The following is a 14,116-nucleotide window of genomic DNA, read 5'->3' as shown; positions in this document are numbered from 1 at the left end:
CATTTGCCTCTTGGGGCGGGACTGGCGTTGGGGCCGAGACGTCACGTACTCCATGGTAACGACGCTCGGCCCGAAGATGGCGGCCGAGTGTGGTGGAGTAGCGGGCTCCCCTGGTTCAGGCCCCTGCCCTAGCCAGTGGCGCTGGATCAGTTCTTTATGGGTCCGAAGCGTTCTGCTTTTGTTGGGCGGCCTCTGGGCAAGCGCCACATCTATTCCTGTCTCCTTGGACAGTTCCCCTCCCTGCCGGCACCACGTACCCTCTGAGACTGAGGTAGGGCGACGGAGGGGCGGGAGCGGGCGCTGTGAGGATAGAGTAACACGGGAGGCGAAGATGGAGCGGGTAGTTGTTGAAACAAGATGTATTGGGAAAGAATGCAAAATAAATTGCGCCAGAGACTGAATTCTTAGAGGACTGGACCTACTATTGTTGCCAAATGGACTTTGGACCCTGAGGCCTTGACTTAACCCCTCCAAAAGTTGTCGCTGGAGACTCTTGGTCGGCTAGGAGAAAGAATTCAAGGACTGACCCCACATAGTAGATGAGCAGTACAAGCAGGAAAGTTTATTAAAGTGAAAGTACACTCTTGATATGGGAGAGTGGGTGCGCTCAAGGAATAGCTAAGCCGACTGGTTTTTCGTTTCTTTTATTGACAGTTAACAAAGGGATGGAATATTCATTATTTGAAGTGAAGATTTCTTGTAAGTAGGGTGGTCTCCAGGAATGTGGGTTCTACCCTTTTTCTTGCCTTATTTACCTCATAAGGAACTCTCGCGGGGATCTCGGAGGCGGAGTTCCTTCAAAACCGCAATGCTAATGATATAACAACTGTGTAATGAGCTTAGGTCACTCAAGCTGTCAAGATGGCGGTCACTTGTGGTTTTGTTTTAGAGTACTGCCAGGACAGGCCTTTTACTTCCTCATAGTTGGGCATAACTTCCTTTTTGCTGGCCTCCAGGCGTCCTGTTAGAGCCTAACTGTCTACTCTAACGCTATTAACTCCCTTCCTGCACCTAGTGGCCGAGTTAGTAGCGATGAACATGATTGCTTTCCTGTGTGGACAGTTGTACATAGGTAGTTCTAGAGCAATGGTTTTCAGCTCTAGAGCAATGGTTTTCAGCTGGAGCGTGCATTAGAATCACCTGACGGATTTGTTAAAACAGAATGCTGCCTCACTACCCCATTTTCTGACTCATTAGGTATGGGATGGTATCCAGAATTTGCAGTTCAAATTCCCAGATGGTTGATGAGGATGCTTGTCCAAAGACCACACTTGGGGAACTACTGATCTAAAGGTTTGGGGAAGAAGTTGATAGGAGAGCTAAACGCATTTGGGGGGATTTGGGGAGTTCTCTGAAGACAAAATTCAGGTGTATTTTCAAGTTCCTTCACCACATTGCTTTCTTTACCGGTTCTCCTACCCTGGAGGTGCCTGCCTCCTTCACACTCCCTTTTTTTCCCTCTCTACATTCCTTTAGTCCTAGTTTAAGTTCCCTAACTTGAAGGCAGTCAGCTGAAACCGCACCAGCAGAATGCTTGCTCTTTCCATTTCATAGTACATCTTAGCTGTACTCTCTTCTGGCACTTAACCAAGTACTGCGTTGTGGGAAAGGTTTATTTCTCAGGCATTTCTTTTTAATCTTGTCTTTGTAGTTAAATCGTAAGGTTCCTTTGGATAAGGTTGTATCTTTGATTCCTCCATAGCACTTAGCCCACAATAATCAGTGTTCTTTGAGGAAAGGAGACATAGTACTTAAGAGCAGCATCTTGTGACTGATTTTATAGTTTGCTTTGTACTTTATCAAGAAAGATTGATCTAGAAATGTTCAGTTCAGCCCAGAAATCTAAGACCACTCATTTTTGTGGTAATTTCCAAAAGGTTTTGTGCATATTGTTCATAGCCATACATGCCAAAATATTAAATTCAGGGCTTGTAGTTATAGTCCAGCTCTTATCATGACACTGCATTTTGGCTTAATTTTACTTACTTTTTAGTATTCTTAGCAACTTTAAACTTTATAAATACAGGGGCGCCTGGGTGGCTCAGTCAGTTGAGCGTCCAACTTTGCTCAGGTCATGATCTCATGTTCGTGGGTTTGAGCCCCACGTAGGGTTCTGTGCTGACAGCTCAGAGCCTGGAGCCTGCTTCGGATTCTGCGTCTCCCTCTCTCTCTGCCTCTCCCCAACTCATGCTCTGTCTCAATAATAAATAAACATTAAAGTTAAAAAAAAAACTTTATAAATACAGTATTGTTGACTGTAATCACTGTGCTATGTAGTAGATCTCCAGGACTTATTTATTTAACTAGTTGCCAGTTTGTACCCTTAAAAAGCATATCTCCAATTCCCCCACTTCTGATGAATTCTTTAAAAAAAAAAAACAAACTACAAAGTCCTGTGCTTCTTTCTTTGAATTTAGATTACAATAAGAGAAAGCCACTCAAAGAACTGCAGAATCTCTCCACTAGAGGGAACCTAAATAGTTTTCTAGTGGTTGTTGCCAGTGTACAAAACTACAGTTTATATTTGAACATCTCCGTGGATAGGGAGGTTGTCTCCAGAGGGAGCCCCTTGCCTGTTGGAGATCACCAGTATTAAAGTTCTTTTTATAGAGCTGAAAACTCTTCCTAAAACTTCCACCCATATTCCCATTTATGCATCTGGGCTAAACAAACTCAATAGTGATAATGCTTCAGATATTAAAAGTAAGCTATTAAGTTATTTTTAAGACTTCTCATCCTTAAAACATTTTCCTAGTTCTTATAGTATATAATAGCAAGTCCTCCTAACCATTGTCTTAGCTTTAACCTAGACATTAAGTATATTCATTGTATTTATACTCATGACTACAGCTCTGTTACATGCTATAAGAAATTCTATAACATTTTTTGATGGCAGTGGGAAGTACAAAACATTTTGGGAAAAAGGGGTGGGCATGTGGCTGGCTCAGTCAGTAGAGCATGTGACTGTTTCTGGGTTGTGAGTTTGAGCCCCATGTTGGGTGTAGGGCCTATTAAATAAGATCTTTTTGCTACATTTAACTTTTTTCTTAAAAATTTTTTTTAATGTTTACTTATTTTTGCAAGAGAGAGAGAACGGACTTGAGCGAGTGTGGGATGGGCAGAGAGAGAGGGAGATTCAGAATCTGAAGCAGGCTCCAAGCTCTGAGCTGTCGGCATAGAGCCTGACACAGAACTTGAACCCACAGACCAGGAGATCATGACCTGAGCTGAAGTCAGACATTTAACTGACTGAGCCACCCAGTCACCCCACATTTAACTTGTTTTCAACTAAAATCTCTAAGTTCTGTTTTTATTTTAAATTTTGTAATAGTGTAATGAACTCTCATTGACCCACCACCTTGCTTTAACACTTACCATTATTCTCTTATTCTTATTTCATATACTTCCACCCATTCTTCATCCTCTCACTTGTTCATGTTACTTTTAAAAGTTAGTTGTTGTGGGGAACCTGGGTGGCTCAGTCAGTTGAGCATCCAGCTTTGGCTCGGGTCATATCTCGTGGTTCATGGGTTCGAGCCGCACATCAGGCTCTGCTGACTGCTCAGACGCTGGAGCCTGCTTCGGATTCTGTGTCTCCTTCTCTCTCCCTCTGCACCTTTTCCGCTCGCTCGCTCGCTCTCTCTCTCTCTCTCTCTCTCAAAACTAAACAAAAAAGGATTTTTTAAAACTTTGTTTTATTTTTAGTTTTAGAGAGAATGTGATTGGGGAAGTGGGGCAGCGTAGGGGGAAATCCTTAGCAAGTTCCACACTCAGATTGTAGCCTGACTTGGGATCATGACCTGAACTCACATCAGGAGTTGGACGCTCAACCAACTGTGCCACCTAGGTGCCCCTGTTTATTTACTTATTTATTTATAAGTAATCTTGATAGCTAATGTGGGGCTCAAACTCATGACCCCAGATCAAGAGTCACACGCTCTACCTACTATGCCATCCAGGTGCCCCAAAAACAGTTTTGATAAAATTTACATATATTGAATTGTGATAAATGCAATCATGTATATCCACATAAAACTTACAACCCCACAATATAGAACATTTCCATGTTCCTGAACGTTCCCTCCCATCACATGCCTGTCAGTCTCTCCCATCCATTCTAGGCAACTATTTTTTTATTTTCATTATTTTTTTCACATTAGATTTGTTGTGCCTCTTCTAGAACTTAGTTTACATAAATGGAGTTATATACAATGTATTTCTGGTAGTAAATTGTATATAATCGCAGTTTCATTTTGTGATAGACCCTATCTGGTCATGATATATTATCTTTTTATATACCTCTGAATTCAGTTTTCTAATAGATTGTTAAAAATTTTTGCATCTGTGTTTATGAGTAATGTTGGTTTATAATTTTTTTTTATAGTGAAGTGTTTTTGTTGTTGTTGTTGTTGTTGTTTTTGATATCAGAACTATACTGGCCTCACATAATGAATTGTGAAATGTTCCATCTTCATGTATTTTCTAAATTAGTTTGTATAGAGGCACCTGGCTGGCTCAGTCAGTGGAGCATGGGACTCTGTCTCAGGACTGTGAGTTCAAGCCCCACATTGGGCCTAGAGCCTATTTAAAATAATAATAATAAATAAGAGTTTATATAGAATTGAAATGAATTCTTGCTTAAATGTTTAATATAATTTGTATACCATAAAATTCATCCACTTAAATGTCTAATTCAATGACTTTTAATACATTTACAGAATTGTGCAGCTATCAGCACAATCTAGTTTTAGAACATTTCTATTACCTTTAAAAGGAGCCATTATCCCCATTTGTAGTTAATCCCTGGGGCATCTGGCTGGCTCAATTGGTAGAGTATGCAACTCCTGGTTGTGAATTTGAGTCCCATATTGGGTATAGAGATTTAAAAAAATAAAATCTTAAAAAAAAAAAAGAGCCCTTACTTAGAAAAAAAGAATATTGTTGATTTTTGTAGATGTGCTTTAGCAGGTTTTGAAGATTTTCTTCTATTCCTAGTTTTTATCATGGATGGATGTTGAATTTTATTAAATGTCTTTTCTACATCAATTAATATAATCATGCAGCTTTTCTTCTTTAGTGATATGTGAATTACATTGGTTGATATATTTTTTAATGATAAACTAGCATTGCACACCTGAGATTAAAACTCCAGTTGGTTACGGTGTATCTCCCTTGTTACATTTTGCTGGATTTGACTTGCTGATATTTGTTGATGATTTTGCATATATGTTCATGAAGGGTATTGGTCTGTAGTTCTGTGGTTGTTTTCTTCAATAAATTTGTTGCATTCTTCAATAACTTTGTTGGGTTTGCTATTAGGATAATGTGGGTATCATAGAATGAGTTGGGAAATATTCCTTTCCCTTCTATTTTAAGGAAGAGTTTGCATATAATCAAGTATTGTTTCTTCCTTAAATGTATAGAATTCACTAATGAAACCATCTCAGCCTTGGAATTTTCTTTATTTTTTTCTTTCTTTGGTTCTTTCTTTCTTTCCTTCTTTCTTTCGGGTTTATTTATTTATTTTAAGAGAGAGAGAGAGTAGGGAAGGGTAGAGAGAGAGAATCCCAAGCAGATTCTGCCTTATTAGTGCAGAGCCTGAAATGGGCCTCGATCTCATGAACCCTGAGATCATGACCTGAGCCAAAATCAAGTCAGATGCCTAACTGACTGAGCCACCAAGGCACCTCTGGAATTTTCTTTATTGGAGAGTTGTAAACTATGAACTTATTTTCTGTAATAGATGATGATTTATTCAGGTTGTTTCTTCTTGATTATGTGTTGTTTAAGTTACATCTTTCAAAGAATTTCATTCCATTGAAGTTGGCAAGTTTATGGACATAAAGTTTTTTTTAATGTTTTCTTTTGATCTTTTAAATGTAAAACTTTCTGGTACTAGTTCCACTGTGTGGAGTTTCTTCCACACACTACCAAGCAACTTTCTACACAAGCTGAAACTCAATTCTGACACTACATACCCTACCATAGCATCAGATTCCACAGGTTAAGGGTTCCATTTTATAAGACTGACCCCCCAACCCACCGTTTCAGACACCAGTCGTAAGTCCAGTATGTCATATGAGCTTTTGACCAGTGACTATAGTTTGGAGGTTCCAAAACCCCTCTCCTTGGGTTGATTAATTTGTGAGAGCTGCTCACGGAACTCAGAAAAAATTTACTACTGGATTACTGGTTTATTATAAAAAGAGTATAACTCAAAACAACTAGTTGGAAGAGATGCATAGGGTAAGATATGGAGACAGGGGGAGGAGTTTCTACACTATCAGAGCATTCCAGTAATCTCCATATGGTATAAAAATTAATAAAAGGAAACCTCATTTGAAATATACTTTGCCTAATAATAATATAGCCACTCTGGCTTTTTATTAATGTTTACATAATATGCCTTTGCCCATTCTTAAACTTTCAACTCCTTTATGTTTTTATAGTTAAAATGGGTTTCTTACAAATAGCAAATAGTTGGATCTAGCTCTGTTACTTAGTCTGACAATCTCTGCTTTTTAATGGGAATATTTACATTTAATGTGATTATTGACATGGTTGGATTTGGGTCTGCAGTTTAGCTGTTTGTTTTCTCTTTGTTTCACTTTTTTGTTTCCTCTGTTTTTCCTTTAGTATTCTATTTTGATTCTTCTGTTGACTTTTTAGCTATATCTCTTTGCTTTACTTTTTATTTTTTAATGTTTATTTATTTTGAGAGAGAGAGAGTGTGCGCATGAGTGGGAAAAGAGGAGAGAGAGAGTGTGCGTGAGTGGGGAAACGGGGTGGGGAGAGAGAGAATCCCAAGAAGGCTCCATGCTATCAGTGCAGAGCTGATGCAGAGTTCGATCCCATGAACCCATGAGATCATGACCTGAGCTGAAATCAAGAGTCAGATGGTCAACCAACTGAACCATCCAGGTGCCCTACTTTGTTTTACTTTTTAAATTGAGTTGTAATTAACCTATAATAAAATGCGATATATTTTTAAGTTTTTCTGCTAATGATCACAATATGTATCTTGTATTTATGACATCTACTTAAAGTTAATATTCATGTTTCATATTGGAACTTTTCAACACTAGTTTCATTTATAGCCTGGTCATTTGCTATTTTTTTTAAAGATTTTTATTAAAAAATTTTTTTACACCTATTTATTTTTGAGAGACAGAGTAAGAGCATGAGTGAGAGAGGTGCAGAGAAAGAAGGAGACACAGAATCCGAAGCAGGCTCCAGGCTCTGAGCAAGCATTCAGCACAGAGCCCGATGCAGGGCTTGAAACCACAAACTGTGAGAACCTGAGCCGAAGTCAGACACTTTAACTGACTGAGCCACCCAAGCACCCCAAGATTTTTATTTTTAAGTAATCCCTATACCCAATGTGGGACTTGAATTCAAAACACCATTGTCAAGAATTGCATGCTCCCTTAAATCATTATTAAACTCTCTGTTAACTAACTTGGATTTAAATTTAAAAATAAATTTAAAAGAAAAACAAAGAAAAAAAGAATCACATGTTCTACCGACTAAGTCAGCCAGGTAGCCACTTTTAATTTAAGTATAGCTAGTGGACACATGAAGTTACATTAGTTTCAGGTGTCATTCAACAAATTTATACCTTAATACTAAGCTCACCACAAGCATGGCTACCATCTTTCCCTATACAACACTATTAGAATACCACTGACTATATTTCCTATGCTGTACCTTTTATTCCTGTGACTTATAGATTCCATATCTGGAAACCTGTATCTTCCACTCCCCTTCACCTATATTGCCAATCCCTTCACTCACTTTCCCTCTGGCAACCATCAGTTTGTTTTCTGTATTTCTGTGTCTGATTCTGCTCTTGGTTTGTTTATTCATTTGTTTTCTGTGTTAGATTCCAACATTTTACTATTGTTGCAATATATATTACCTTTACATATATTATAAATATTCCAATTAAAATTTTATAATTTTAGCTTTAAGGAGTTAATGTCTTGAAAGAAATAAAAAGAAAAGAAATAATGTGTATAATTGTGTTGAGAGTCTCTAAGACCACCTCAAGGTTTAGTGATTTGGTAGAGGACTCACAGGACTCAGTATATAGTTGTACTCACAGCTGAGATTTATTACAGTGAAAGGATACAAACAAAGCATAATCAGCAAAAAGGCTCATGGAGCAAAGACTGGAGGAAATCAGGCACAAGCTTATAAGAGTTCTCTCCTAAAGGAGTCATATAGGACATGCTTAGTTCCTTTAGTGGTACCTTGTAGTAACAAACACAAAATGTTGTCTCACAGGGAAGTTCATCTGACCCCAGGAGTCCAGTGGTTTTATATGAGATTGGTTATGTAGGCACAATTTTAGACACTAAAATTCCAGACTCTGAGAAGTAAACAGCTGTTCAGCATAAACTATATTGTTTCTATTAATACTTCAAGCATAATAAGCCTACCTTATCATTTGAGGAAATTTTATACCAGTGTAGGTAACTGATTACCATTCAGGTTTCCCAGACCAGCAAAAGATGCAATGTTTGTGTCCCCTCCAAAATTTATACACTGAAATCCTAACTCTTAAAATAATGATTTGGAAGTGGGATCTTTGGTAGGTGATTAGGTCATGGGAGCAAAGTCATAATGAATGGAATTAATACTCTTATGAAAGAGACCCCAGAGAGCTCCTTTGCCCCTTGTGTCAAAGGATACAGAAAGAATATGGCCTAATGAAACAAGAAGGGGGCCCTCACCAGATACCTAATCTTTATACACTTTGATCTTGGACTTACTAGTCTCCAAAACTGAGAAATGTATTTCCGATGTTTATAATACCACCCAGTTTATGGTATTCTGTTATAGCACCCTGAACTAATAAAAGATTCAAGATACCACCTAGTGTCATTTCCATGACTGTGAAGAACTTCCTTTGGAATTTCCTGTAGTGCAGGAAATGAATATAGTGCTGGAGGTAAATTCTCTTAATTTTTATTTATCTGAAATAAATGTCTTCTTTATTTGAGAAGGGTAGTCTCATTAGATATGGAATTTCTTTAGCATTTAACTATTCCATTGTCTGTGGTCTCCCTTTTTTTTCCTTTTTCTTTTTTTAAATTAAATACTACTTTTTAGAGCAGATTTTGTTTTAATGCAGAATAAGAAGGTACAGAGATAAATACCTGTTCCCCCTCACATGCATAGACTCCCCCATTATCAACATCCCTAACTAGAGTGGTACTTCTATTATAGTTGATGAACCTATATTGGCACATCACTGAGAATTCATAGTTCACATTATGATTCAGTCTTTTTTTTTTTTTTAATGTCTTTATTTTATTTTTGAGAGGCAGACAGCGACCGGGAGAGGGAGAGAGAGAGAGAGGGAGACAGAGTCTGAAACAGGCCTCAGGCTCTGAGCTGTCAGCACAGAGCCCGATGAGGAGCTTGAACCCTTGGACTATGAGATCATGACCTGAGCCAAAGTCGGGTGCTCAACCGACTGAGCCACCCAGGCGCCCCTGATTCACTCTTGATGGGGTACATTCCATGGATTTAAACAAATGTATAATAAAATGTACCTATTATTATAGTATTGTACAGTTATTTATACTGCACTGAAAATCCTCTGTGCTTTACCTATTCATCTCTTTTCCCACTCTTAGCCTCTGGCAAATGCTAGTCTTTTTACTGTGTCCATAGGTTTCCCTTTTCCAGAATGTTATATAGTTGGAATCATATAGTATGTCACTTTTTCAGATTGACTTCTTTCTCTTAGTATTATGCATTTAAAGTTTCTACATGTTTTTTCATAGCTTAAAATTTCATCTTTTTAGCTCTAAATAATATTCCATCATTTGGATGTACCAGTTTATCTGTTAGGATACTGAGGGACATTTTGGCTACTTCTAAGTTGTAGCAGTTATGAATAAAGCTGCTATGAGAATTTGTGTACAGGGGCATCTGAGTGGCTCAGTTGGTGGAGCATCCAACTTTGACTCAGGTCATTATTTCGTGGTTTGTGAGCTTGAGCCCCACATCAGGCTTATTGCTGTCAGCGCAGAGCCTGCTTCAGATCCTCTAGTCCCCTCTCTCTGCACCTTCCCCATTTGTACTCTCCCAAAAATAAATATTTTTAAGAATCTGTGTATAGGTTTTCTGTGTACAGACATCTTTGTACATAATTTTTACCTCATTTGAATAAATACCAAAGAGCTCAGTTGCTCAGTTGTAATGGTAAGAGTGTTTCGTTTTATAAGAAACTGCCAAACTGTCTTATAAATTGGCTATACCACTTTGCATTCCTACCAATAAAGGATGAGAGAGATCCTATTGCTCCACTTCCTTGTCAGCATTTGAGGTTGTTCTGTGGTCGTTCTACGATGTGCAGTAGTATTTCATTGTTGTTTTAAATTGCATTTCCCAGATGACATAATATGGAGCATCTTTTCATATGCATGTTTGCCATCTGTTTATCTTTTCTCAAGTGTCTGTTCAGATTTTTTGCATATTTTTCTTAAGTAATCTCTATGCCCAGTGTGGGGCTGAAACTCATGACCCTGAGGTCAAGAGTCATGGGCTCTGCTCTACTTACTGAGTTGGCCAGACACTCTTTTGCCCATTTTTTAATTGAGCTGTTCATTTTCTTAATATTGAGTTTGAGACTTCTTTGTATATTTTATGTAGTAGTCATTTATCAGATGTGTTTTTTGCAAATATTTTCTCCCAATCTGTGGCTTGGTTTCTTATTCTCTTTATGTTATCTTTAATAGAGTATAAGTTTTTAATTTTAATAAAGTTGAATATATGAGTTATTTATTTCTTGGATCAGTCCTTTAGTGTTGTATCTAAAAAGCCATTGCCAGGGTGCCTGGGTGGCTCAGTCCGTTAAGTGTCCAACTTCGGCTCAGGTCATGATCTCACAGTTCGTGGGTTTGAGCCCCGCTGTCAGGCTCTGTGCTGACAGCTCGGAGCCTGGAGCCTGCTTCAGATTCTATGTCTCCCCCTCTCTCTGCCCCTCCCTGTTCACACTCTGTCTGTTTCTGTCTCAAAAATAAACAAACATTAAAAAAAAATTTTTTAAAGCCATTGCCAAACCCAAGGTCATCTAGGTTTTTACTTTTGATATCTTCTAAGAGTTTTATTGTTTTGCATTTTATATTTTAATAAAGATTTTATTTATTTATTTATTTTTGAGAGAGACAGAGTGTGAGTGTGGGAGGGGCAGAGAGCGAGGGAGGCACAGAATCTAAAACAGGCTCCAGGCTCAGAGCTGTCAGCACAGAGCCCGATGCGGGGCTCGAAGTCATGGACTCGCGAGATCATGACCTCAGCTGAAGTCAGACCCCCAACCCACTGAGCCACCCAGGCGCCCCAATAAAGATTTTATTTATTTATTTATTTAAATGTTTTTATTTATTTTTGAGAGAGAGAGAGAGACAGTATGAGCAGGGGAGGGTCAGAGAGAGAAGGAGTCACAAGATCTGAAGACAGGCTCCAGGCTCTGAGCTAGCTGTCAGCACAGAACCCAACTCCAGGCGCAAACCCACTAACCGTGAGATCATGACCTGAGCCAAGGTCTTGTGCTTAACCGACTGAGCCACCCAGGCGCCCCCAAGATTTTATTTTTAAGAAATCTCTGTGTCCGTCATGGGACTTGAACTTAAAACCCTGAGATCGAGTCATATGCTCCACCAACTGAACCAGCCAGGCACCCCTATAGTTTTGCATGTTACATTTAAGTGTCTAATTCATCTTGAATTAATTTCTGTGAAGGATATAAGGTCTGTCTCTAGATTCTTTTTTTTTTCTTAGTTTTTTAAAAAATTTTATTTTTGAGAGAGAGAAAGTGCATTGCATGTGTAGGGGAGGAGCAGAGACAGAGGGAGAGTGAGAATCCCAAGCATACTCTGTACTGTCCGCATGTAGCCTGATGCAGGGCTGGATCTCACCAACCAGGAGGTCATGACCTGAACTGAAATCAAGAGTTGGACACTTAACAACTGAGTCATCCAGGTCCCCCAGATTCTTTTTTTTCATGTGGATGTCTAGTTGTTCAGTACCAGTTGTTGAAAAGATTGTCTTTGCTCCATTGTATCACCTTTGCTCCTTTGTCAAAGATCAGTTGGGTCTATTTATGTAGGCCTATTTGTGGGCTCTCTTTTCTGTTCCATTGATCTCCTGGTCTATTTTTTTTTTAATTTTAATTCAAAAACAAGTGATGTATAATATTAGTTTTGGATGTACAACATAGGGACTTGACAATTATATACATTACAAAATGCTCACCAGAATAAGTGTAGTTACCATCTGTCACTATACAATGGTGTTACGATATTATTGACTATATTCCCTGTGCTGTGCTTTTCATTCCTGTGACTTGTATATTTTGTAACTGGAACTTTGTATCTCTTTATCCCCTTCACCTATTTTGCCCATCTTCCTCTCTGCAACTATCAGTTCTCTGTATTTATGAGTCTGGTTTTGTTTTTTGTTTGTTTTTTTTTAGATTACACATATAAGTAAAATCATGTTGTCTTTCTCTGTCTAATTTACTTAGCATAATACCCGCTAGGTCTCTCCATGTTGTCATGAATGGCATGGCAGGATTTCATTCCCTTTTTTATGACTGAATAATATTTCATTGTGTAATACCACATCTTATTTATCCATTCATCTATGGGTGGGCACTTGGGCTGCTTCCATATATTGGGGTTTTTTTTTACTTGAATACAATGCTGATTTTATTCCGGTTAAATAAAGCAATACACAAATCACCTGGACAATAAGCGTAACTCAAGGGGCAAAGGCAAGAAACACTGATTTCTTTGTTTGCTTTAATTATCAGATACTGCACATAGCTGACTTCCACGTCTCCTCTCAGAAAATTCAGGCTCATAAATCTCATGCAAAGGGACATAGGAAAGTGAAAAAGGAAAAATAGAATTCATCTAGCATACTCTTGAAGGTGGTTTCTTCAAGTTCTCTTATATAAACTGCTCCATCAACATGGTCCACTCTGGATTATTTCATTATCATGACCATCTTCCCTGATTTTCATGCACAGACTACACTCTTTGGGATGAGTGGGCATGTTACTTCCACACACAGGGCTAAAGTCTCTGGGACATCCTGGTAATTTGTTCTGATTGCAGTTTGGTGTTCTGAATTCTGAAGGTTGGCAAGACTCAAGAGTTCAAAAGAGTCCAGAGAGGCTAAGTCCCTGGCCAGGAGCAGTTACACCAAGTACACTGCCAAGAGTGCCATGCTCCCTCTGTGGCCCACTGACCGGTCTCGGCCTGCTCCTGTGCCAGTGTGCCATATCTTAACTATATTAAATAATGTTACAGTAAATATTTGCCTTCCCTTTTGTCAGTACCATACGTCTTGATTACTGCAGCTTTATAATAAATCTTTAAGTCAGATAGTATCAGTCTTCCAACTTTGTTCTTTTCCTTCAACATTGTGTTGTTTGTTCTGGGTCTTATGCTTTTCCATATAAACTTTATTTTTTTTTGTTTTTTTTTTTAATGTTTTATTTATTTTTGATATAGAGACAGACAGAGTATGAGAGGGGGAAGGGGCAGAGAGAGAAGGAGACACAGAACCAGAAGCAGGCTTCAGGCTCTGAGCTAGCTGTCAGCACAGAGCCTGACGCGGGGCTCGAACCCACTAGCGTGAGATCTGACCTGAGCCGAAGTCGGAGGCTTAACCAACTGAGCCACCCAGGTGCCCCGCTTTTCCATATAAACTTTAAAATGAGATTGTTGCTTTCCACAACATAACTTGCTAAGATTCTGATTTGGATTACATTGAATCTATAGATCAAGTTGGGAAGAACTGACCTCCTGACATTGATTCTTCCTATCCACGAACATAAAATATCTCTTTGTTTATTTAGTTCTTTTATTTTTTTCTGGATATTACACGTGAAATTTAATTCATTAATTTTAAGTGAAAATCTCAATTGACTATACAATCCCTTTAAAAATTTTTTCAAATATGTTCTTTTTTCAGGTCATAAATAAGGTTCATCTTAAGGCAAATCATGTTGTAAAAAGAGATCTTGATGAACATTTAAGAATCAAGACTGTCTATGATAAAAGTATTGACGAGTAAGTATGCCATTATTTTGTCT

General features: G+C 38.4%; 1 protein-coding gene across 1 annotated transcript in view; it reads left to right on the top strand.

Moving 5' to 3' along the window:
- The first annotated feature begins 38 nt into the window (after window positions 1-38).
- The window catches only part of LMLN (leishmanolysin like peptidase), a 71,822-nt gene continuing 57,744 nt past the window's right edge, over window positions 39-14,116 (top strand). Inside the window, exons 1-2 of the mRNA XM_029939474.1 lie at window positions 39-271; window positions 13,996-14,093. Of these exons, the coding sequence (XP_029795334.1) occupies window positions 53-271; window positions 13,996-14,093 (317 nt within the window). The 5' untranslated portion in view covers window positions 39-52. The remainder of the gene's footprint in view (window positions 272-13,995; window positions 14,094-14,116) is intronic.

The sequence above is a fragment of the Suricata suricatta genome, chromosome 5 (genome assembly GCF_006229205.1).
Source record: "Suricata suricatta isolate VVHF042 chromosome 5, meerkat_22Aug2017_6uvM2_HiC, whole genome shotgun sequence".
Lineage (NCBI taxonomy): Eukaryota > Metazoa > Chordata > Mammalia > Carnivora > Herpestidae > Suricata > Suricata suricatta.
Note: the sequence above shows the minus strand (reverse complement) of the source record. Positions and strands in the feature narration are given on the sequence as shown.